The sequence below is a fragment of the Nomia melanderi genome, chromosome 13, assembly GCF_051020985.1.
Source record: "Nomia melanderi isolate GNS246 chromosome 13, iyNomMela1, whole genome shotgun sequence".
Lineage (NCBI taxonomy): Eukaryota > Metazoa > Arthropoda > Insecta > Hymenoptera > Halictidae > Nomia > Nomia melanderi.
The window spans coordinates 12,790,089-12,816,522 of NC_135011.1; the positions used below are offsets into that span (position 1 = coordinate 12,790,089).

The window sequence follows — 26,434 nt, forward strand, 5'->3', positions numbered from 1 at the left end:
ATTTACTAAAGTTTTTTACTCGGTATAATATATTTTACTCGCCATATAAATACTGCAACACATTTTTCTCATAAAGTACGTTATAAACATATTAACAGCAAATCGAGGTGACTTGCAGTACTAGTTTTACTTAACCATAAAAACGATCTGTATTACAATGTTTTAATGGTTTCAGCAAAGAAAATGTCTGTTCTATATATGTATTTAAATCTAATTAGATATTCTTCTAGATGCTTAATTTTGAAGATACATTGAAACATATCAACACAATTTTACTTATTACTTGTGTTACTTTACCCTAGGGCAAAGTTTAAACACAGTTAAGCACATTTAAACACGTTTAAATGTTTATAACACTGTAAAAGTACATATTATTATATTTAGAAAGATCTATAAAATATAGGTCATTTGCAAAAAGGTTGGATTAATTTTTGTAATTAAAACACAACAAATGTTAAATGAAGAGATGAAAATTTGAACTGATTTACTTTCGATATACAGGTGTAATAAATCTATATTATCTAGTATTAAACTCATTCGATGTAGCGGTACGTGGCTCGCAGCGTTGGTAGGAAATAGCATTGACCGCTTACAGACGTTTAGGTATAGGCAATTAAGCCTACCCTAAAGTCTGTAAGTCGGCGAAAATATTTTACACTTTTTACACGTGCGTAGCTGAATAGGCTACCCTACCATAAACGCTGCCAGCCATGTCCCGTTAAGGCGTCTTCGGCCGCACGGTCAGCGCGGCTCGGAAAAAACATTACAAATTAGAAATGCACAATTTTTCCCCTACCAAAAAATCGAGGCGACGTTGGAGAAGGGAACTAGCTCCACCCTCGAAGTTTCTAAGGGGTAACGCCTTTCCGAAGACTAGGATAAATAAAGCGGAAAGGCGCGAGGAAGCACATTACATTACATTACATTACATTACATTACATTACATTACATTACATTACATTACATTACATTACAACACATTACCCGTTCTGCCTCCGAACACTCATCTACGCAAATAAATAACTTGTAAACATATTTGTCGCGAGTATTAAATAACACTCTACATTCCGACATTCGATTTGAACTATTATAATAATAGTTTCAACTATCTCATAAGATGCCTGGGTAATTACCTGAGTACATGGATATCTTATAGCTACCGATTCGCATACTCGAATATTTCACATATCTGATTAATTCCTTGCACTACTTTACGCTTACGTGTGATCGCAATTTCGAACCAAACATAAATGTCACAAATGAAACTCGAAGTCACAGCATAAGTGAGATATCGGTCGTTATTATGGTCCGGATTTTGTCCAGCTAAATTGCAGCCCAAAGAGTTAGAGATATTAGTTATATAAAAAAAAACGTACAGTTCAGTTTAAAAAATATAAATGCCTTTGAAATATCGTAAAAAGCACCTTGAAAAAATTCTTTTCGTCACCATCATCATCACATGTAATTTTTGAAATAGTATAATTTCACCCTCGGACATTTTTTTAGAGAACCAAAAATAATGAAGGTATTTAAGCGTTTTTGTTTAAATAAAATATCCTATACAGGGTGTTGAAAATGTCTTATTATTTCTATAATATCTGGGTTCTACACCTCTGGATCGGCGGAAATGCGTTTAAAAAGTTGTTACAAGATTGGCCTTTAGCATAATATTAGCCTTAGCATAATGTTCAAGGTCAAAATTTTCTTATCGCAATATATTCTGTTCATTATGAGAATGGTCGTACACTTTTTCTGAATTAATTTTAAATTTCAATAAATTCTCGATATCATTTTACGTGGGACGTGATTATATTCTCTGGTTAGGTGTAATGAGAATTGCATTGTCGTATACAGTGTGGAGCACGAAACGTGATCAGTTTAAATTATTCTGCTGCTAGCGATTCGATCGGAAATTTTTTAGCTAAAATAACATGGTTCAAGGAAAGCTTTAAGTTGATTCTACCAAATCTTGTGTCAACCCTATTCTTTCAGAATTATTAAAGTTACCTTCAATTTTTTACAGGTAAACCTACCATTTTTTTACACCCACTGTTTGAGGATTTCAACAAGCATCATAACAAATAATTTTTTCTGAATCTAGAAAAACTGAAGAAAATTTTTAATTAGAAGAGTTTTGCAAGATTTTTAGAGACTATTAAAGAGGAATAGCAAGCCACACTGTTGTACACTTTCTAGAGCTGTTGATAGATTAGTATTAGTCATTATTGACTTCAGCCTTCGCGTTCTGTTGGTAAACATTTCGTTCTGTACCTTGAGATACATTTAATGATATCGAACGTGAAGTGTTAATAGTGATATGCGTGTACTGAAGGTGACCTTGATAATTCTGGAAAAAAGGGTTGACATAAAATTTAATAGAATCATCATCTTAAAGCTCACCTTGAACCAGGTTATTTTAATTAACAAAATTCCCGATCGAATCGCTAGTAGCAGAGTAATCTAAGCTGATCACGCTTCATGGTCCACCCTGTATGGATATCGTAGAATCGCCATCACATATCCCTACCTTTTTTCTTCCTTGCTACTTAACAGAATTGCCTCGCAAAGTGATTATTCCGCGCTCGATAATACGAAGCAAACACGTTTCTCTGAAGAATCCGCTTCGTAATGAAATTGGATTGAACAGCAGAAAAGGAAAAAATGGCAAAAAATAATAATAGAACAAGAATATCTAATAGTGATTATACGGTGTCTCAATACGACAGTACAATTATCATTACATTTGAAACAGAATGTGAGCACTTTACACATTGATATCGGAATTTATTAACCTTGAACATTTTTTTCCTCATAGGTAACGATCGAGTTTTAACTCACGGTTTCTTTAACCAGTTAACTGCATTTGTCACGCATACACGTTATCTTAAAGTTTGAAATGATACTAATTCTTCCAACGATGAATTCTTAATTTTTTCAGATAAACCTGTAATTCTTCTTTATTTCGCTTTGGTTTTTCATTAAAATATGCCATAGATGCCTTCGTCCTGCGTTTGACATATTTTATTTTTTGATTTTATTGCGTGCAAAATAAGAGATTTTTTAAACTAAATTCGACAGTTCACAGATTGACACTTTTTTCATCATTATGAGTAAAATGCATTGGATTTAAAAAAAGATGTTGACTTTGAAAATCATGCTAGAGGTCAATGTTAGTGCAATTTCTTTAAACAAATCTCCACCGTTACAGGCATACAGAATTCGCCGACCACACCAACAATAAAATACTTTTAAACATTCTGCGGAAGGAGTGTTATAACATGCGGAATTCACAAGCGATGGATGAGGTTTTCATGGGCAATAAAATAAGTTTCCGTAAACCTACACCCTTTATGATCTTGCCCCTGTATAGTGGATGCTCACCTTTATAGCGCGCGTTTAAAATAGATACTTTCTCTGTAATTATAAACTTGCCGCAGTTATCTGTTTATAGAATTTTCCAATCAATCAAACATACTCTTTCAGAAGGAAAAGTTATCAAGCATCATACGGGGTTAATTTAAAAGAGTCCTTTATGCTAGATGATTTTCTCAAGCAAATAGTGTTTTTTCCTCTTAAATTATATAGTACTGATTATAGATACTGAAGACTCTAACAAAGAAATCGGCAAATGCTTCTTATTGGTGTTTAAGATTGTCACAATCCAGTAAACCGAAAATCGATGATAAAATTCTCCTCGTTTTGTCGAATAAGAATACTCCCGCTTTATAATCTGTGGTTTCATTCGTACTGTTACGACATACTGCACCATTAGTGCTTTACATTGTGCGCTGTATTAAAGTCTCAACAATGACTTGCCCTCGTAAATACGGTTTTCCGCGGGAAAAATAAGTATGTTCACATGGTACGGTGATAGGAAAGGTTCTTTACGTTAACGTATTAAAATATTCAATTTCAAATCATCCGATGATGAAACACTTGATCACTGTGCATTTAATGAAACTTGTACGAACACATTAAGAGATCTTACATGACATTCGAGAAACAAAAGGTTAATATCCATAATAATATGATGGTATGGTTTATATGATGTGTCTTCACCATTTTATTATTATAATAGGCTTTACATAAAGCCCATTAAAATGTGAGAGATTTTAAACCTGTAAAAATGTTTATACTTGACGGTGAACGCGAATTGTTTTTCGGAGCACTATTTTAACTGTTACTTTATATTTAAGGTCAGAGATTGCGCATATGAGGTTAAAATGTAGAGGAACATAAAGAGTGTTGCTCTCGGCAAAGCCATTACTGTCACCGAATTTGCTTCTATTCCGATAAAAAATAATGGATTGATTGCAAATTACCTCAGTTGTCACAAAAAAAGAAAAATAAAGTAAAATCCAGCATTGACTGCATCGCAATGAGTATAAATTTTAAGTTTACCGATCTTATACATTGGCAAAGAATACTTTTGGAACTCTGCAGATTTGTAGAAGATTTTAACAGAAGTATCAAGCTACCATTTTCAGTTACTTTTTAGTTCTTCAGAAATAACGTAATTTCTAAACAATTAATTTTTCTTTTTGCATTTTGTATATCTTAACCCTCCGCTGGCAACACGATTTTTCACCAACATGGCTAGCAATATGGAGTAGTTACAGGCAGGCTTGATTTGTTATACTTGTGTGTCCAATAGAAATCTGAAAAATTTCTAAGATGCCTATTATAGTCTCTAATTTAATTAACAAATTACTCTTTAGTGAAATCTTTATATCGTTTTGCAGTAAAAATCGTGGTGAAATCATGAAAAAATAAGAGTGTCAAAGAGCCTATAACAATCCATATTGCTGGCGGAGGGTTAAAAATAATGTCTTAATGATATCAATGTTTAAAATTAATAAATTTTAAAAATTGTTTAGTTACTTTTGCTAACAAAATTTAGCTCATTTTTAATTTCTATTAATACAGTGCGTTTTAATTTTTAAACAATTTCAACAAAACTTTTTAACAATTTTATTATATTGTTTTATAGAGTTTCTGTTTCTTTTTAAAGTTTTTAAATATATATATATATATTCTCTGAAGTATATCTGGAAAAGAAAAAGGCGCGTACTATTTAAATGGTGTTTATGTCTCAGAGAAATATCTAAAAGTATGACAAGGAAAATTGTCTGGTATTTCTATTCAGACTTCTTATAAACTTACAGAATTTTAAAAACGTCATGACGCGTCAGAACTGTTGAATTATTGAAGGTTCTTCGTTAATGTCTTTTTGTATAGATACATGCTGTATGAAAAATATCTTGAGCAAAAAGGGAAAAATTGAATATTTTTCTTCTTTGCATATCAGATCGACCAGTAGCAGAAATTGTGCAGGATCATGGACTCGAGTTCTTCCATCCTCGCATCCTGCCGTGAAGGATGTTCAACAAAGAGACATCCACGAGGTATCGGGAGATGTCATCCCGATAAATATGGTAAAAGGTATCGGTCATTTACGAGATCCCCGACTTAATAAGGTGAATATTTAATAATCCCTATGAAAATTGTAACAATAGATTATTTGCGGTTTCTTCGGACATTCATTATAGTATTCAAGTGAAACTATTTTCAAAATCATTTCGAATATTCTATGTTTTTAAGATATCGATAATTGCTAAACAAAAAAACGAAACCAATCATTTTTACTGGTACGTAGTTGTAGTGTTAAATGTCGGTAAATTTTAACGTCTCACATGGATGCTTTTATTATTAAAAGAGGTTCGAAAATATCAGGTCAAAAATATCTTCACATGTTTAGGACTTTAGTAGAAGATATACCCTGTTTAATCCTTAAGAAACGATATCGATAGGTAGATAAGCACTTACTGGGTACTAACTCTAATATTATTCCAATAGTCTTTACTTTTTTATCCCTTTTACTTTCTAGAATTAAAGATAGCTACAAGAAATATCAAAAAATCATATTTATCAACAAATTGTGGTTATATTTCTACCGGAGAATGAAGAATTTAATAAAATTCAAATATTGGGTCATTCCACAAATAATGCGATTGATTATATTTCTTTTGTTTTAAAAAATAAAGATAAACAAATTTGTTTTTAATTTAAAATATATTCTCCATTATCTTCTACAAATTGTCTATCTATGCATTATAATTATTTTAAAAAATGTTTTGTTTATATTTATTTTTAAAAATAAAAAAAATATAAAAGGCTGCATTATTTACGAGATAACCCAGTTCTAATATTATAGAATGTAAAAATGTTAACCTTTAATATTACGGAAACTTTGAATATTTTTGCTATATTTTTGCAGAGTATAAGAATTACCAGAAACTACTACGAGGTGTTTAGAGTATTTTTTGAATAAAATTGTAATTAAATATAGGAAGTCTTAACATAAACAAATAATGTATGGTTTATAAATTATGTATGTATTTATTACACCATAATACTGAATATTCTGTTACATTAATTCTAATATAAATAAACAGTAAATTTCCGTGCACGTTTCAAATAACACGAATATTTATTTCATGTAATAACTTATAAATTGAGAATAAAATAATAACTTTATAATAAATTCATTAATAACTCACGATAAACGTGTGTTAATTATATACATCAATATGTCAATGAACGTATTTATTTTATTCTATTGTATTGGGTCGAAAATTATGTCTTTATGTTTTGTGAATTTTACCCACTACATTCCTTTTACATGTCCAAATTTTATTAATGTAGAATTTGAGTTACATATTGGTATAAGTAAAAAGTATATGATCATATATGAAAATCCTGAAGTAGTGTCAGGGAGTATATTTCTTTATAAATGCAAGGACATCATTTGCAATCTAATCATTCTAGTTATTACATATGTATAATTTTGCATTGTCGAACAGGGTTTGGCATTTACTCTGCAAGAGAGGATATCCTTGGGTATACATGGTCTGCAGCCTCCTAGATTCAAAACTCAAGAAGAACAGCTGGCACTGTGTAAGGCTTCGGTTATGAAATATACCGAGGACTTGAATCGTTATCTCTACCTCGTAGAACTACAGGTAAAGTGAAACAAAATGTGAAATAAATGTAGTACTTTTAAGATGCAATAAAACTTTGACTATACGAACTACATCTGTTCTTCTGTTTGAAAAAAAACTGATATAAGTTTTAGAAATTCATATTTATTTCACATATCTTTACAAAAACATAATGACATTTCAAAAAATAAGAGTAGATTTTATTCGGTATCACTAAATTCGAATTGTGTAAATTGATATCGCGTATAAACAGTGCCGCGTAAATAGAGAGGCGGAAGTAATTCAATGACATAATAGAATAACGATGTTTGCAAGCGAAAATGAATATTTAATATTCGATAAATCTACAAGAATAAAGTATCCGCAAGCACTTTCAGAACTACAGAAAATATCGACTTTATTTTTATATATTCTATATTTTTATATATATTGGAACATTTATTTGTATTATGCGTAGTTAAAGAATTGTTACGGAAAATTTTATTTAATTCTAAATACGCTTAGAGATAATTCTAAGCTATTTTGAATGTGTTTATAAACACACTTTTATAGCTATTTCTTTGACAGCCTGTAAGATGTTTTAGAAAATATCGTACTGAATGACAAGAAAAATATGATCTCAGCATGAATTGTACCTCGTTACTAGTACAATACTGAAAACAAAATTTGAAAATAAATGGATTTAGCGTGATAGATATAGCCACATTAGTTCTCAAATTTAAACCTATTATATTTATAATTTTTATAGATTTGTATGAAATATAAAATGATGACTATTATTCTGATGGCAAAAGTATGTATAAAAATAAAAATTTATATTGCTTTACCATAGATTACACTCCATTAAGGGTGTATAACAGTGTGATGGATGTTTTTTTATTTCATTAGCATAAGCTCTATGTTATAATATCTATGAATTCTGGAAGAATGATTACAAATTGTTCTGTTGAGTAATACTTAAAACTGGCTGCTATGAAGCACATCAAAGTTAAGTATGAAAAAAAATAGTTTGCTAGTTGCCATGATTTAAGGCATTCCGCTTATCTTGAACAATAAAATCCAATTGATTCTTAAACAACATAAATATGGCTAGCGTAGGTACCAAAAAGAAAGAAATACGTCGAAAATCTTTTTAAATGATGGCGGTTTGAACTTAAAGTTTTGTTTTTTCGTACTTTTGTCTCTGAATGGCTGCAGAAATCTTAAAAAGAGATATTTCAGCAAAATTGAAGTATAGATGATAGTCCATATTATTAAGGTTGACTCACACATGTATTTGTTGATGACGCATACAAAATTTGAGCTCGATATTGAATTACTTGATAAACGTCTATGTCAGTTTTGATCAATGCAATACGCGAATATGTATCCTAATAGTCTATTTTTAGATCTAAACGAACGAACATCAATTTTTCTAGAAACAATCAGATAAACCGTACAATAAACATTCGTAAACCTAATGTCAAAACTTTGAAGGCTTGTGGTCAAACTATGACCGCACTACACAAAAATATCTCTAACTTCATTATTTCCTCGTATATCGCTAAAAAATTTTAGAAGCAAATTTTTAAGGATTTATACTTTCAATATTTGTAAACAAATCGATTTTTTAACCCGTCACACTAATGTTATATGTAGCATTCATTAAAAATATAATATGTATTTAAAAGTTTAAGGACATCATTTTGGTTATTTTGAGAGAAGTATTGATTAGTATTGGTTAGTATAATTCTTTAACTACACAAAATAAAAGAAATGCTCAAAAAATGACAAGATTCGCTCTGTCTCTTCAACTATTTGTTGTATACGAAACGATTAATTCTCTCTACCAAATAATCTATGTTTTGCTCTTGCAGAATAAATAATTACGATGATAATCGTAATATATATACGAATAACATTACTTTAGATAATTAGCCACTCGAAATACTTTCTTTTTGTCACAGGAAAGAAATGAAAGATTATTTTTCCGGTTATTAAGTGAGAACATTGAGCAGATGATGCCAATTGTTTATACTCCTACCGTGGGATTAGCCTGTCAGAAGTTCGGTGTCATTTATCGCAGACCTCGTGGACTATTTATTACAATATACGATAAAGGACACATTTACGAGATACTGAACAATTGGTATGTACTTTAGAAATTTCGGCAATCACTCGATGAATCATTTAGAAAGAACAATTATATAATTTATTTTTTTATATATTCACAATTTTTTAAAATTTAATTTTAAATATTAAAATTCTTACATTGATTAAAACTTATACATTAAAATTCGTAAACCAATGGCAAACTATTTAGCAGTAAACCTCAAACTATATGACGTAAGCATATATGTATACGCAGAAACTGGAACACATTTGTAGATAAAGCCGCATAGCCCTAACATAATTTTGATTATATTTACTTAAGTGTGTTCCGCTACCACACATATAAAACAGGAATACTGTACAAAAATTCTACAAATAAAAGTCATTTACGTTATTATATTTAATTTTTAATTTTAAAATATATTAATAAAAATAGTTTTTATAAATATGACACCACTTAAACGCACTTAATTGTACCATTTAAGGTAAAAGCACCAATAGTTGACCAGTTAAGAAAAATTTTCTGCGTGAATAATAGTAAAGGTTTGCTCCTTTATTAAATAGAGAGACTCTATGCATGAAAATGCCGTTTGAACTTCCTACATTATGTGACAAAGCGAACTTTTTTGAAATAGTTATATTTTCCAAATTTTATAGATATTTTTGAAAATGCAACTTGTGTCACAAGTTGACCATCTTTTAAAACGAAAAAACTATATACATAATAATTGATCTTATGTTAGCTGACAGTTGACCACTTATAGTACAATCAAAAACACTAAAGGTGATTACTTTAGTATTGTTTATCTGAACGATTATGAGAAATTGCAAGTAAAAGGACAAATACAAATGAAAAGAAATTAATTCCATGTTGGAAATTAGAGATATACGACCAACGTCAATGAAATAAATTGTTAGCTTTTACGATAAACAATTTAACTCGGGTGAAACTATTTCGACGTTGGGTCGGATGATGCTGCAGCATATCGCGCCTTTTTCAAAAGATTATTACCTGTAAAAAGCTTATTTTTTACGTTTTTCATACCGGGCCAATTACTGGTGCTTTTACCTTGCGGTTATTAGATTTTTGTTTAATGAGTCCACGGTAACTTCATCGAATATACGTTGAAATGATGAGTTTACATTTTATATTGTCTAAAGTTGAAAATTCTCTTCAAAAGAATTGTAAGAAAATTTTATTTCATGATGCAGGCCTGAACAAGCAGTTCGTGCTATTTGCGTAACGGATGGGGAAAGAATTCTCGGTCTGGGTGATTTGGGAGCCTGTGGTATGGGGATTCCCGTAGGAAAATTGGCTCTGTACACTGCTCTAGCTGGAATTAAGCCGCATCAGTGTCTACCAATTACTATTGACGTTGGCACTAATAACGAGCAACTCAGAAACGACCCCCACTACATCGGACTCAACAAACCGAGAAGTCAGGGTGCGGAGTACGATGAGTTAATCGATGAGTTTATGGCTGCCTGCGTGAAAAAGTATGGTCAAAATGTTTTGATTCAGGTATGTTTATAAAAGAAAATACAGCAATATCGGAGAAGATAGCTGTGCGAAAAAAATGGCCACTTCGATTATCCTACATAAACAATTGACACAATTACCGTTACAATTGATGTTTTTCATTTGTAATTTTAATTCTAGTTGATCATTTTGTAAGAAAGTAGTTAAAGTTTATTTAGAAGTGAAATTAGGTGTTCCAATTCTTTTAGTTTTCAGTTAAATGCGTTCCATAGAAAATATGACCATCTCCCCTGAAATTACTCTATTCCTTTCTTTGGATTATCTTGATTTGTTTTAAATTCGCTAATTATTGCAGTTTGAAGACTTCGGAAACCACAATGCTTTCCGTTTCCTAGATAAATATCGTGACAAGTATTGCACATTTAATGATGACATACAGGGCACCGCTGCAGTTGCGGTAGCGGGAATTTTAGCTTCGAAAAGAATAACAAAGAAAAATATGTCTGAGAATAAATTCGTCTTTCTAGGTGCTGGCGAGGTATGTAATATTAAAACGTAATCTGTGTAACAACGAATTTTAGATTTGAAAATTTTGTTTACAAAGGAAAGAGTGGAATTCAATGCCAGATTTCAATTTCGTTAATCGTAGGCTGCCATTGGAATTGCTGACCTTTGCGTTAAAGCGATGGAAGCAGACGGATGCACGGAACAGCAGGCTCGTGATAATATTTGGATGATGGATATCGACGGATTACTAGTTAAAAACAGACCTGAAGGTAATCTGGAAGGTCATAAAATCTGGTACGCGAAAGACCATAAGGTGATGAAGTCACTGATCGAAATTGTGAGAGAAGTGAAACCAACTGTTTTAATAGGTACGTGAACCTTTATCTATTATAAACATACATTTATTTTTTTCTAAAGTTAAAATATCCAAACAGGCGCATCAGCGGCGGCAGGAGCATTCACTCCTGAAGTCTTGAAAGAAATGGCCAAAAACAACGAGAGGCCATTGATCTTCGCGTTAAGCAATCCAACCAGTAAAGCCGAATGCACAGCTCAGCAAGCATACGATTATACGGATGTACGAGATTAGTTCATATTCAAACATTTCTTCAAAATTTCTTCAAAAATACATTTTATTCATATTAAAAGTATAGAAAACAACTCAGAAAGATAAGAAAAAAATTAAATGTTATTATGGAAGAAAACGATTTTTAATTGTCAAATTTCATTAACACAAAAAATTACGTTTTTCCTGTAATTACTAAAACTGTTAAAAAAAAAAGAAATAATTTCGATAAATGCATATCTGTTAGTAACATTATAAAAACAAGATATTTACTTTTTAGGGAAGGTGTATATTTTCTTCGGGTTCTCCATTTGGAGAAGTTAACTATAAAGGGAAAATTTACAAGCCGGGACAAGGAAACAACGCTTACATATTCCCTGGAATTGCATTGGGAGTAATTGGAACAGGAGTTCATCACATTACCGAAGATTTATTCCTTATTTCTGCCCAAGCAGTTGCTGATCATGTAAAAGACGAAGACCTAGAAATGGGTAGTCTTTATCCGCCACTGGGGACAATTCGTGAATGTTCAATAGAAATTGCTGTTCGAATTGCCAATTACGCTTACGCTAAAAGTGAGTACTCTGTCTAAAAACATATTTTATACTTCATTTGAAATAAAAGATCAATTTATCAATATGTCCTTGATGCAATGATTAACAGTATAAGCATCCGTTGCATATTATAGTATTCTTTGTATCATTTATTTTGATCATTGTTTTGTCCTTCAGCTGGATTGGCAAGCGAATATCCAGAGCCGAAAGACAAACGGGAATTTATTGTAAGTAAAATGTATGATGCCAATTATGACAGTCCACTGCCAAACATTTATGACTGGCCGGGTGATTATGCCAAACCCCGTGTTTTACCAGAGAAGTAAGTATTTTAATATATTATTTATACACAATCTTAGATCTCTATAGTATATACGATATCGCTATAGATGTATTTTACATAGTCATAAGCGTTTAGTAAGAGTATGCAGAATTCGTAGAATAGCAGCAACAATTAAAATTTAAAAGTACAATAACACACAACAGAACTAGTGAGTTTTAAAACAAATAAGATGCAGTGATATCACAAATAGTTTAGATTTTTTAAACATTTGAACATAGCATGAATACAGCTTTCTAACACTGCTCTCGCATTTTCCTTGTAGTAATTGTTAACAACTTTTGTATATTGCTTTAATTTTAACATTGTAAAAATACTTATGATGTTTTCAAAATTTAATTTTTAGTAGCTGCAACGCAGTAATATTGAACGCTTTGCTCTAAGCTGTTTAGTATAAGCATACTAATATTCTTTTCTTCGGAGAAAAAAGTGGTCTATAGAGAATATTCTTAATTATTCATTAAAATACATGAAATGCAACAAACAATAAGAAACTTAACATTTTTCTCCTTCGAAAATTGTTATGATTTGTAAAAAGTTGTAGATCTCTTAATGATTATCTATTAGCAACAGCATTTTGTTATGATGAATTCGTTGCTAGTCGGTGATGGACTTCGGTGCAGGCCGCTGAAGCTTAATTAATTTTTTTCAGAGAGACTGTAGAAATCCGCCACGATTTAAAACATCTGTAGCGGGTTTCATCGAACGAGATATTCAGAGGCTATTATAATTACCATTATCTTTAAAAGAAAAAAAAATTATTGCTGTGTCCTGAATTGAAAATGTAATACAGGTCGTGGCAGATACAGGCAACAGTGCAGTTTAAAACAGTTGTAGCTGTAAGAACTGTTACTTCTGTCAGTGACTATTGTCATTGCTTCTTACAATATAACTTGCACGAAGCGTTAAAGCACGGCAAAATGAAATGATGACATAGAGCTATTATTACAGCATCGAATGTCGCAGTAAGCTAACATTGCAGTATTTTAATGTCCTCCTTCATCCTATACGCAGTATTACAATCGCTAGTAATTTCCCAGTGCCGTGATAAGTATTAACTATTGAAAGTATTTAAAGAAAGTTTATAGAATTGTTATTGTCACATATACCTTTGCAGTTATGTTGTATAAAACGAAAATAATAGTAATATGTTGCTTCATTGATTGAAGCATAACCTATTTAGTATAAATTATGATTTTATATAATACCGATTATTTAATGAACCGAAATTTGAACAGTGACTGTTTCGATCAAGAAGTCGATAACAAATAAAGTTTTAATGAAAGATAATGCGAATACAAAGATTATGAAGTGTATATATACCATTATATGTATACACTGTGAATGTTTATAAATGTAATTTTGTCTTCTTTCTCTATTTAAGCTTTATTTTTCCAATGAATAACTGTCTCATAACATTTTACTCTGTAAAAGCAATGCTCTTTAACATAGAAAAATTTTCTTGTGTTTAAGGATGCCTGATTTTTCCTTTACTGATGACCTTTCAATGAACCAATCAGAAGCTCCCAATTCCTCTACCAAAGAGACCCAAACCTTCTGATGTGCTTTTACTTTACAATATAGATGTCATCCTAATGAACCAGTCAGAAGCACACAATCCTCCTCAAAAGATCAGAAAACTTCCAAACACAGTTATTTTAACATGCCTTTACTTTGCAATGTTTTATAAACTTATATACAGTGCTTTACTAACCATATACATATATTTTATTTACAATTTAAAATAAAAATTTTTTATAAATTGCGAAGAAGCCGCGCAATTAATGCCTGCAACTTGTTTATAAATATTTATTATTGTTATTTTTATAATTTGTGTTTATTTTCAGACTAAACGATTTTCCATGTATTTTATTTTATTTTCATACATCAAGTGACTCGCAATTCATGATGTAAAACTAGTACAACCAGGGGCACACGAGCCTTAAAATAACGGATGTTACGATGTACTTATAAGATCAATCACACGAGCAACGTGCGTCAAATTTGACGTACGGTGTAACGTTCGTTAATTTCTTTTCGACGCATTTATGCCAGAACGGACATTACTTAGTATAGTAACGCATATTTATAATAGAAGGGTTTTTATAGAAAACACTAAATGTAAGTGTCAAAACTGAACAATTTCCTTTTTCTATTTTTATCCTGTTGTATACAGTTTAGTTACAATTTTTCTTTTGTGAATAGTCATCCATAATACTGATAATGTTGAAAGATGATATCATTACCACGTAATGTTAATTTGTACGTTGTTCGTTAACTATTCATTAATATTAAAATGCCTAATATTGATACATTTATATAAGGTACAGGTTCATTTCCTCTGCAGTTTCTGTGCTAATTGACCCAAAACAACATCGCTCGTGTGTTGTGATCATCTACGTTCGTACAAAACGACGTTCGTCATAACGAACGTAATTTTAACGCTCGTGTACCTTCGGCCTAATTCTTCATATAAATGAAAATTGCAAATCTAAAGAAAGTTTTCGTACAAAAGTAAAATTTTACTGAATTTGCTGCGGCCACTTTTTTCAGTCGTAATTCATACGGTCGGTTAATCGTGATTCATGTGATCAGTTTATCTTCAAGTAAACAGTACAAAAATTTTGTAAATACATAGAAAAGTATAGAATTTAAAATTATAAAATATAACTCTGACTGCAATATGAAGTATTTTAGTGGTATCGATCGTTTGAAATTCATTCATTTTTACCATTGATAATATAATAACATCTTCTTTATTTTTGTAGACGTTTTAAAACTCAGTAAATTATATATTCGATATTTTTACGTAAAATAAACATAATGTTGATATTAGCAGCAATGAAAATGCTGCAAATACAATTAAAAATTATGAGAAAATATTATAAATTAAATAGGATGGATATCATCGATATTGTTTCCATTAAATATAATTCTCAATGTTTCATACGATTCGGAACGATCCTTTAGTTTTCAATTCTAAAATACCTCTACAGACAGAATGATTTACAAAACGACCTGTGTGACGTTTTTCTTTAAATAAAAATGTATTAGTTTCAAATATAATTATTTGAGTTTATTTTCATATGAAGAACATTTTTTTTTTATTATATCATGAATTCCGAGGTATCCTGTATTTTACGGGTAAACGGGTGCAGTTTGAAGGACGATGCGCTTAAAAGTACAGAATACCATATGTACAAAACATTTTATATTTCGTATAAGATGTCGAGGGATTATTAAAATATTTCACGCTCGCAAATATCAACGTAATTACATATTTGTTCCTGAGACGTTCTCGGTCTTCGAATTTTCCGAAAGATCGGGTGGCATCATCAAGCAATCCAATACGAATAAAATAGTATACACAACTTATTTTTCTCTATGTAAAGAGTGTCTATTTTTCGTAGAAGCGTATCGAAAGCACTCCTCTTGACTGTTAATATTTCATCCTAGAATAATCAATGGTATACTATCGGGTCTGGCATGCTGTACAAGACATAGTCGATACTTGAAATATGTGGTATATATGCATAAAATGTGCTTGCGTGTGTGCGTGTGTGTGTATGTGTGTCAAAATGTAATTAACTGCTGACTAGAAAAAAAAACCAGTTACCGAGTCCATGTATATGTACATATTACATTATGAAATCGTTTGCTGCTACGAATTTGATTGTTTACTTTAATTGCGTAGACTTGAATGTAGTAGTAAATTTAGCCAAGCGACGCGGGTTTATTTGTAATGTCGTTAGTTCACGGTAGATAGACATTAGGAAGTAATTGAAAGTGATGTGCTCATGTTCCAATCCTATTTTATGTTATACATATATTTGTAGCTGGATAAAGTCCTTCAAGGTGTCGCTTGGTTAAATGAAAAGTACTGAAGGAGCGTTATGTCATTACTAATCGTGTTCTTCTCCCAACAGATTATGACGTGTTGGCGAGTTAAAAAACAAGACGGCTACTCTGACGTATACATACACGTTTTAAGATAATGTTGCGGAAGTAAATAAATGTCTTGTAATGTGGCCACATGCGTAAATCTTCAGTAGATATAATTAACGTCGTAAAATGTGTCAGGGAATTGACGGTTTAAATCCAAGCTCGTTACCCGTCAGTATTCCGTACTTATTTATTGTTAATTTAATACTGTAATTATACGTTGTGACGATGTACACATTTCCAAGGCGCGACTATTCATTGATTACAAAAGTGAATTTTACCAATCGCTTCACCTGGAATTCTTTATTTATTTGTGCACCATGCTAGTTTGCGTGCCATTCTAAGTTTGGTGATTATTCCTTGAAACAGAGAATGTCCGTTTTAATGAGATTCTTCTTTAAGATCACTTTGTAAATTGATGAATAGTTGCTTTACAAGTGGTGTTCACGGGTTGCCCTCATAGTACTTCCTGAACTGCATAAAAAATACATTAGTTACATATTTATGTATGCTCGGTTTATATGTATATGTATAAATCTAGTGTACCATGAGGTTGAAGATAATCATACGTGAATGATCCATCCGTGAACAGCACTGATTTACTGTAATTGTGCCTCAATAGCGTATAACAGATTATTTATTGTATTATTATTGTGCTACTATGTCGTCGAATAATTTTTAATTTAATGCACGCATCAATAGAGAAATCGATCATTCGGATTGACTCTTTTGTTCCACTGGATATATGTATAACATAAGGCTGCGCAAATTATCTCGCCATCTTTTCAATTTAACAACGTGTTTTTAAATATTTGAATCAGGACTAGCAAAGAAAAACATTTTGAAAGTTGTATCTTTTGTACTATATTCTACTTATCAGTCTTACTTTAACTAAATATATGAAATGAACATTTTTGTCAGATGGTTCCTATGTGTTATGTGAAATAGAAACTTCGATCAACAACATCGAGTGAATTGTAATTACTGCCACACCACAAACGTAAGGAATTTACCACGGATACACGAGTGAGAAAACCCGAAATTATTTAACTACAAGTTCTCGTTTCTTAGAATTTGTTACTGGACGTATAAATTATACTCTTAAGGCTATGAATAAATGTTAAGTCATGATCGTTAGCGCGTTTGTTTATTTCTTTACACTCCCCTTTTTAAATGATCTTTCTGAAGAGGCTTCAATCAAGCGCGGGAAAAATTGTAATATATTGTTTATTAAACAAAACTTTATGAAAGTGATTCAGCTATATACATAATTACAAAAATTATTTTTGTTATGAAATATTTTCATCCCTTTACTTGCATGTGTAAAATATATCTGCATAACAGATATCAATATGTTGCATTGTCAGCTACAGTACAAAATGCAAATAGCACCAAAGAATTATGATTAATTCATTTTCTAGTGACACATTTGCTTCAAATTCATTAATCTGTCATTTATACATTAGTACTTACAGTAAACTTCGAAGTACTAATCTTTTAATTTATTATCTTGTGATTAACCATTATCTAGAACATAAAATATATTGTGTATGGAAGAGATGCTTTATGGATGTGGATATAGTGATCTTACAGGGCCAAATTTAATTAATTAATTTTATTCAGGCCCTCAATGTGCCAGTGTACAAAAAGTATATCAAATTTACTCTTGAACAAACTACCAATGCTCAATGATAATATAATGTTCACATTTTATTAGTTTTATAGGTTCAATCTCTTCCACCAACAATATACTGTATTTATTTTAGGCACTATCATCAGAAACATTTGGATCGTAATCAGGATCATCATCGTCATCGTCGTCATCATCTTTCAAATCCAAATCATCAAGATTTTGAAAAAGACTTTCATCTACTTTAACTGCATCTCCTAAAAATAAAAATCAAGTTTCTTATGTAGCTTTCATATATTTTCCATATTTTAACTCAGTTTATATGAACTCAGTATATTAAAATAATACCATCATCTAAGAATTTAAGATCAGACTGATCTAATGTTTTATCAGTCATAAATAATTCTTTGCCAGTTAATTTCTTTCCTTCACGTTCCGCTATCTCCCTCCGTTTTGTATATCCCATTTCATTGTCAAACTTCTCTTTCCAACTTAAAAATGTTTCTACAGTGACTCGAGTTCCTTCAAACTTTTTCTGTATAATAAAAAAATTATGTTAGTTTTACCTTTACATTGTAAAATCTTATATATATATATATTTTACCCTTTCTGCTTCTTCTTCTTCTTTGAGTTTAAGCGCTGCAGATTCTTCCCTTTTTAATTTAATCTTATCCCATTGGCAATTAAGCCATTCCTGTGCAGCACTAACCAATGTGAAAACCATAACCATTCCCAAATTTTCATTCATTTCTTCTATTAAGTGTTCTTTCAACTGTTTGTCGCTTCCTTCTTCAAAATTCTCCTGTTCTTCAATAGATATGAGGAGCGGTTCATCAGGATAATTTGCTGTATATGTAAACTCTAATCGACAACTAAGACCATTTTCAGTTTCTGGTTCATATTCTTCTGTTTTAATAGGTACAGCAAATATGTAAAATGGTTCTACAGCTAAAACTGTACAAAAGGTTTCATTACAGAATCTTTACAAATTAAATATATCATATAATAGTATTTCTTTTTCATGATTTTATTTTTTTCATCAGCTAAACTATTAAAATATAATAATGGGTAAAATAGTAACATTTTTATATTTCCACAACAAATTTATAGGTTATACAAGAATGCATACTTTCCAATTCACCGCAGTAGATCGATTCCAAAGCTTCGATCTCATTACGTTGTTCTTCTTTATAATCCATTATATTTAGAATAAAATTAATTTGTTAAAAGATTTTTAGATAACGTATTTAATTGATAACTTTGAACAAATTCACGAAACCATGTTACGATTGTGACAGCACCGGTAAGCAGCGCTGTACTATGAACAATATCTATAACTACATATGCGAAAAGAATGATTGAGCAATTGAAATTTCTGCCCCCTTATAGTACAAAGTACTCATTGCATAAGTTTGAAATTATTAGAAATATTACAATTATTTTTTCAAAATTTAAGTCCAGTATTAAACAATAAATTATATTATATGTAATATAGTATAGTATTGCACATTAAAATATAGATCACTATTATTATATCTCATTCAAGATAATAAGACAGTTAATTTCGTAATTTTATTCTGTTTAGAAAACTATTAAATGTTTTAAAAAAATGGATAGAAATAATATTAAACTATTTGTATAAGTAATTTTATTTATGTATAGTTTTTTTACATTATATTGTACAATTAAATTCGTAAATAAGAATAATTTTAGATTTTTATTAATGATTAAATTATATTTATAATCTTTAAAATGTTTTTGGAAATAAATACAGTATAACTGTAATAATAGAAACAAAATTAAAATATACTTCAACTTTTCTTTCTATTTATGAAGAAATATGTTTCTCAAATAGTTTATGGTACGTACATAAGTGCGGTTATCACTTTAAAAGTTCCTATACTTTATATAAGTAAAAATATTTGTTGGGAAAAATAATTTATATATTGCACGTATGAAAAATTTGCTTTATTAAAATATGGATCGTTCACTATTAAAAGATTATATAATACGTGTTTTGAAGTTGTATTGCATCAGAAATTAATTAAGTAAATATGATTATGCAGTGATATTCATTTTCTAATGAGAAAGAATGTAAATAAAGGTTACTCTATTTTTATTTTAATGATCCTATGAATTCAAGTGCTGAAAAAATATGCGAACAATTCTATTCTTACGCATAGTCAAACAACAATAATCAGGCACACGCTATAAATTTTAGATATTTAGCAAACATTGACTTTAGATCGGAACTGCACGTAGGCATAAATTCTTCGAAACGAAACTTATAAGTCGGTAAGAAGAAAAATAAGTTTAAAGTATTAAACGATGGTTTTATTACTTTTGATTTTTTTTCTTGCTTCTAAAATGTTTTAGAATGTTATGATTAGTGCGTTCTATAACAAGTAAATGTATATATTTAATTAAACAAATGTGTATTTATTATTGTTGTGATTATTATTATATTACTGTACTATATTATTATTAAATATTATTAAAATTTATATACTTAAGAATTGCAGACGTTTTGAATACTTAAAAAGATGAAAACAATTAAATTTATTATGAAATAAAATTAATTAAAATACGTAATATTAAATATGAGTTATACATAAAATATGACATAAAATATGTCATTGCTAATGTTTTCAAAATATTGTCAGTATAAACACCTTTCCGATAAAATTGTAGTGTTTTAATAGATCAACTCTTTAACTTAATTAATTCTTTCACACATGAAAATCTTAGAAAAATGTTTTGGTCACAAACTTTGTTAAATAAAATTCATCTCTGTTTTTGACACTACATAGATATCATGAGCGAAAAAAAGGGTTTTTGTATCTTTTCAATCGTTACGAAAATATTCAAATTGTTGTCTATCACCTTATACGTGATTTTCTTTATGACCGTAGACCACAGTAATCGAATTTGTTAGAATTTAAGTTATGTACATTTGTGTATATTTAAAACAATTAGAGATTCTATTTTACTGACTTTCAAATTTCCTCGACATTAAATGAGTATGAAAATTGAGAACATTTATAAAAATTTAATTTGATGAAAAAGAGTAGTGTAACGATCATTAATACAGCAAGTAATTAAAAAAATTAGTGTTGCAAATATTATTTTTTACATTTGTTTTCTTTTGTAAATCAATTAAGATTTTTATATTTTTGATGACTATTAGGTATACCTATATTAATCCGTAACAATGATGTTTGTTTAAACTACCCTTTCTTTCCTTTGAATTAACAATTATACTTTTCAAACATTCCGCGTAATGCCATGTTTCATTCCCAAAAAAATGCTACTATTTCTTTCGTCAAGTTAATAATGTTACTAACTAATTAATAACAGAATAAATCGAAAAATTGACATTCACAGGATTAATATAATTTATTTCAAAGTTTTAATATAACTTTTGTAAATTTATTTTATCTTCAATTGACCCAAGGCAGGTACCAAATTAACCATCAAATATCCTAATATTCCAATAGTACCGAGTAAAGATATTAAAGGCGAAATATATCTTTCACGCTCTTTCAATCTTTACATAATTTGCAACGAACTTTATTTGTAATAAAGAAAGCATTGATGAACTATACGAAGAACATTTGACCGTAACGATGCAAAGAACAGTAGAAAACCTGAAACATTCGAATTCCGTTGTTTCGCGTACATCGATTTCGAACTTCTGAAAAGGAGTAATCCCGGAAGGTTTTGTCAGCGAGTTTCCACAACCGTGCTGGTAGCGCGCAAAAGCTTGCAGCGGAGTTAACACTGCCAGATACCGTTAGGTGGCTAGGAAAGCAAGCAAGCGCGGAACGCAATCAATACGCTCATAGAACGCGACGGTGCCTCGTGCGTGGCAGCTCCGGCCGAGCTTTCAGTCGGACGTACGGTCGCGACGAAAGCTCACGAAGCTCGCTCGCTCGCTCGTTCACGCGTGTCCTCCCGCGTTCCACAGTATCATCGGCAAGACTTACGGGATGGTGGAGATATAGTTGGCAACAAAATGGCGACCGCGATACCAAACAAATGACTTCCCGTGAAAAGCTCGCTGCAAGCTGAACGTGATCCGTTGGCCCGCGAACACCAGCTTTCCCGAACCAGTTCGTTTGCATGCCCGAGGAGTTCCACGCGAAGACGCGGCGCAATCCGCGCCTATGACATTCGGTCAACCCTGACCGCGCCGTTTCGCCCGTGCATGGGTGTACGCAAGAAAAGAAGGTGTCCACCGACTAATTAGAGTCGCTTCTAATACGCACCGCGACAAATCGCTATGATGATCGCCGAGTCAGTTGTCGCGTGCTTCGCCAAGAACGCTTGAAGGATTTTGGCCGGGACACGATCATCGACCGGGGATCTTCGGACTCGAGAATACCAATAGCGGACTAATGGTGTTGGAGGATCGCGTGCGGTGCTCCTTCTTACCTGAGTGACAATCGCGTTGTCAGTGCCGGTTTCAATGGCTTGACGAATATCTCAACGGCCACCGCGATCCAGTTACGCGATCATGCATTTGCATTTCGAGAAGAACAATGCCAAGTGCGACTGCAACATCCTGTCGCTCAGCTGGATGGGCAAGGTACCGGATGAGTCGCCGGAGGTAGGTGATTTGTTTTTTTTTCACAAGGTTATCAAAGCTGTGTTATTAAAGTGTACGGTAATGCTGAGCAATACGCTATTAACGCTGAAACTACCGAGCAGTTAAATTGACTTTTTGAAATTCCGCTGTAGAAACTCCAGGAGTACATCTGTTGAAGCTTTAATTGATTTACAATTCTCTTTGCGTATTGTTAAATCAATTTCTTTGATCATTTCTCAGGAAAACATCTGTTACTTTTTTTTAAATAATTGCAAAGAGAAGAAATTAGGAATGGATAATTTTGATGTGTTTGGTAGTTTTAGTGTTAAACGAAGAACACCTAAGTAATTACCCAAGTGGTCCGCGTCGTGCTGAGACGCTAGGAGGGAAAGAACGGGCATTACGATCGAATTGTGTGTTCCTCGCTGGAAAAGTATGCTCGATCGATCGCAAAGATACTTTTTTGTGCCGGTTACATCGCGGGGCAATATTGAAAGGCTAAATAGTCGAAAATGTCAAGCGTGTGTGTGAAGACATAACCAATAATACCGCACGATAAGGTTGCGTTAGCAGCGTCTTACTTAGGGACGTTAAGTGACGTAAATGCCGACGCGTTTATAGATTTGCCAGCCTTTCTTTCTTCGCAGCTTTTTTCCAGTGAATTTTTAGATCGTACCCGGCACCGGCCAGTTATTTTAGAAATGCAGATGCTAAATATGATCAGAAATGCCGCTTTCCGCTACGACGCGTGTCGCTGGAACTGTAGACAATAGTCTGGGATCGAGTAATGCAATTATATGCGTCGTTTGGCACGGCTGGGCATTATGTTCATTTTACTTACGAGAAAAATGAGGAACTGAAAGCTGTCTGCTCTTAAATATGGATATCAGCAACCGAATTGATGTGATGCTTTCAACTCCCAGTCTTAATAGTTCTGCGACGCGCGCGCGAAGAAAATGTTCAAATAAAGGTTTAAGATCGATGGAAAAGCTAAGTGACATTGCTGTCTCAATTAAATCGTTTCATACATCATTTTCTTGGATTAAAATTTGATCACACTTGAATGCGTTCGTGTGAGATGGAATACCATTCAGCGGAAGCTCGTAAATTTTCATGTATTGGTTCATTACTCACTCGTTACGGTTTTTGCTGAATCAGTGTTCCGAAGCTACTGAAATGGACAATATGGATTCATCGATTTTATAGCATCTCAGATTTTTCAGAAAGGATACCTTGTATATAAAGAGTGATTATATAAAGTTTTCCATTAAGTGTAACAACTTGAACGTTTATTATAATAATTATAAGGAAATCAATATCTTGAAGATCAAAATCAAAATTAGAATGGGATATATTCTTATTACATTCTTACTGGATGTATAACATTTACATTAGAAATAACATAATTTATCGAGAAATTGAAATTTTGTTGTTGTTGTAAGGGAATTGTTAAAGATTTTATTGTTTGCATGTATATGAAAGAAAGATAACCACAGTATCTTAATTTGACTACATGCAATCACAAACGAAGCATAAAAGTGTTAATATAATTTTTATTATTTACAATTAACAGGAATTTTGAACTGAAAATGTTTGAAAAACCATTTTTATCTTATATTAATATAAACTCATCGACATGTTTTATCAATGTCTATTAAAAGACATAGTTTTGGAAGTCTAAACCGAACATATTAATGAATTAGAAATCGTTATCCTCAATATAACATAATTATGTGTTTTATTCTCCGATATACGAATATACAGTCAGTGTCACTTTATTATTAGTTACAATTAGTCTTAACAAATTATTCACGTAACCGCTTTTAATTATCTTCCTACCTGTAAACGCTAAATTTTCTGTTCCATTAACCGCAATTAACACTCTCATATCTTTTATGATCTACTTTCTAACTAAACAGTCGACCAAAGATTTAATTGTTTACTTAAACTGATTTTTATTTTATTTCATACATGATAACACCGTTGGCATTGTTTAATAATTTTACTTTCATTTTTACTTGACTTTACTTGTCATTTCAATATTTTTATTTCACTAATTATAAATTAACGCTTGGAATTGCGTAAAACGATTGTATAAAGTAAAAAGCAAAGGATTAAAAACAATGAAATTAGATAATTTCCAGGTTAGTAAATACAATTTTATCGATCGGAACGATTTGCATGCACTGACGATTTTAACGTTACTTTCATACGCCATACACGAATTACCTTTCATAAGTAGAACTTTCAGTTTTCAATTATTGTACATTCAGTAAAGATGGGTTGGTATATTTATGTGTGAGTTACGTTCATTTTAATTACATAATAATTACGAACAAAATCCTTACGAATATTAACATTAAAACTACGGAGCAGTTAAATTGACTTTTTGAAATTTCTATATAGAAACTTCAAAAGTGCATATATTGAAACTTTAATTGATTTACAATTCAGTTTACGTATTGCTAAATTAATGTTGTCTTTTTAATAACTGCAAAAAGAAGACATCAGGAATGGGCCATTTTGACCTGTCTGGTAGTTTTAGTCTTAAGATGTATGGTCTTAAAGTGATTGTCACTGTAAATACCTACATGCTTGTGTATGTCGATTCGCTTGTGCATACGCGTGTACGTACAGTGAATCAATGTCAGGAGGTGATATGATGGTGCTTAGAAATCTAGTAAACCGATGTTACGAAGGCACACATCTGTTTACGTAAAAGGTTAGTTATAGCTGTTGATTCATTTCACTTCCTATGTCAGTTTATAATTAGAAACTGCTTAGTCAATTTTGATCTGTCAAGAGTATTCCAGACAGGAATAATTATCAATAATATAATAATATATTTTCGAAACATATAAACGAAATTCGTTTTTTCATTTGTTTCTTATTTAGTTTTCTTATAAGACATTATGATAATATTAATTTTTATTGCATGCATCTGAAATTTGGAAACCCTTTGTTTTCTACCCTATAATTTACCAATAAATAGATAAATTTTATTGGTGCCTGACGTACGCAGTAAAAATTGGTAAAAAAATATGAAGCAAAAAACGTATATTTTAGTTTCACATATAAATATCACAAATAAAATATAGAATACATGAACTTATTTTTTAACTTATTTAGTCAAGAGTTATGTAAACTAAATCTTGTAAGCTCATTAAATATTCTGTCTGTCATTGATTACAACTCTGTAGCGTACATATTGACTGAAATACTTAATCTAAATAATGAAACCTAGTGAACATAATAATTCTTTGTAGATGGCGTTGAAGTATATCCTATATAAGGATTTCCTTATGTCAACTTCTCTTATTAGTGTAATTTACAATACATGTACACATATTTTTGTGTATACTATTGAAACTAGAGTAACTTTAGCGTGTTGAATAAAGTTATATATAGACGACTATATTTTTTTCACTGCAGATTTAGGTTAGCCTGCATGCATAATTTATTAATTTAACTGTTTTTACTGAAAAAATATTCTTAACTAATTTCTCGCTATATCTTTCGTAATACTATATACTCAGTTCAAGTTTAATTTCAAATAATTAAGAAAACTGTGAAGAAAATTTATAAATTAATAATTCTTTGATTTCATGATTATGAATTTATTTCGCTCTGCAATATTAACAATTTAGTATAACCAGTCAACAACATTGTTAACACGTATAAAGCGATTTATTCAAAATTAAGCAGTTACATTGTTTGAAATATAAAAGTGAAAATT

At 31.1% G+C, this 26,434-nt stretch overlaps 3 protein-coding genes across 12 annotated transcripts in view; 2 read left to right on the forward strand and 1 right to left on the reverse strand.

Annotated features, from left to right (window-relative positions):
• Positions 1-17,617, forward strand: part of LOC116425641 (NADP-dependent malic enzyme) — a 34,300-nt gene extending 16,683 nt beyond the window's left edge. For 2 of the 6 annotated variants that reach the window (XM_031973629.2, XM_031973631.2), the window contains exons 2-11: positions 5,309-5,477; positions 6,864-7,022; positions 8,948-9,129; positions 10,305-10,614; positions 10,928-11,110; positions 11,222-11,447; positions 11,514-11,656; positions 11,925-12,219; positions 12,376-12,520; positions 13,191-17,617. In XM_031973629.2, the coding sequence (XP_031829489.1) occupies positions 5,309-5,477; positions 6,864-7,022; positions 8,948-9,129; positions 10,305-10,614; positions 10,928-11,110; positions 11,222-11,447; positions 11,514-11,656; positions 11,925-12,219; positions 12,376-12,520; positions 13,191-13,230 (1,852 nt within the window). In that variant the 3' untranslated portion in view covers positions 13,231-17,617. The remainder of the gene's footprint in view (positions 1-5,308; positions 5,478-6,863; positions 7,023-8,947; positions 9,130-10,304; positions 10,615-10,927; positions 11,111-11,221; positions 11,448-11,513; positions 11,657-11,924; positions 12,220-12,375; positions 12,521-13,190) is intronic. The other 4 variants (XR_004234722.2, XR_004234723.2, XR_004234724.2 and 1 more) reach the window with 4 other exon arrangements.
• Positions 17,618-17,691: 74 nt separating this feature from the next.
• Positions 17,692-19,449, reverse strand: LOC116425642 (RWD domain-containing protein 1). The gene is made up of 4 exons (XM_031973632.2): positions 19,240-19,449; positions 18,715-19,064; positions 18,459-18,645; positions 17,692-18,367 (listed from the first exon to the last, which is right to left on the reverse strand). Exons 1-4 carry the CDS (start codon positions 19,307-19,309, stop codon positions 18,243-18,245), a joined length of 732 nt encoding a protein of 243 aa, XP_031829492.1. The 5' UTR covers positions 19,310-19,449; the 3' UTR covers positions 17,692-18,242.
• A 2,466-nt stretch (positions 19,450-21,915) lies between these two features.
• The window catches only part of Tusp (WD40 superfamily protein Tusp), a 177,010-nt gene continuing 172,491 nt past the window's right edge, over positions 21,916-26,434 (forward strand). For all 5 annotated transcript variants that reach the window (XR_012999991.1, XM_076373438.1, XM_031973636.2 and 2 more), the window contains exon 1: positions 21,916-22,719. Coding sequence is in view for 4 of the 5 variants with exons in the window: in XM_076373438.1 (XP_076229553.1) it covers positions 22,627-22,719 (93 nt within the window). In the remaining variant the exon portion in view is untranslated. The remainder of the gene's footprint in view (positions 22,720-26,434) is intronic.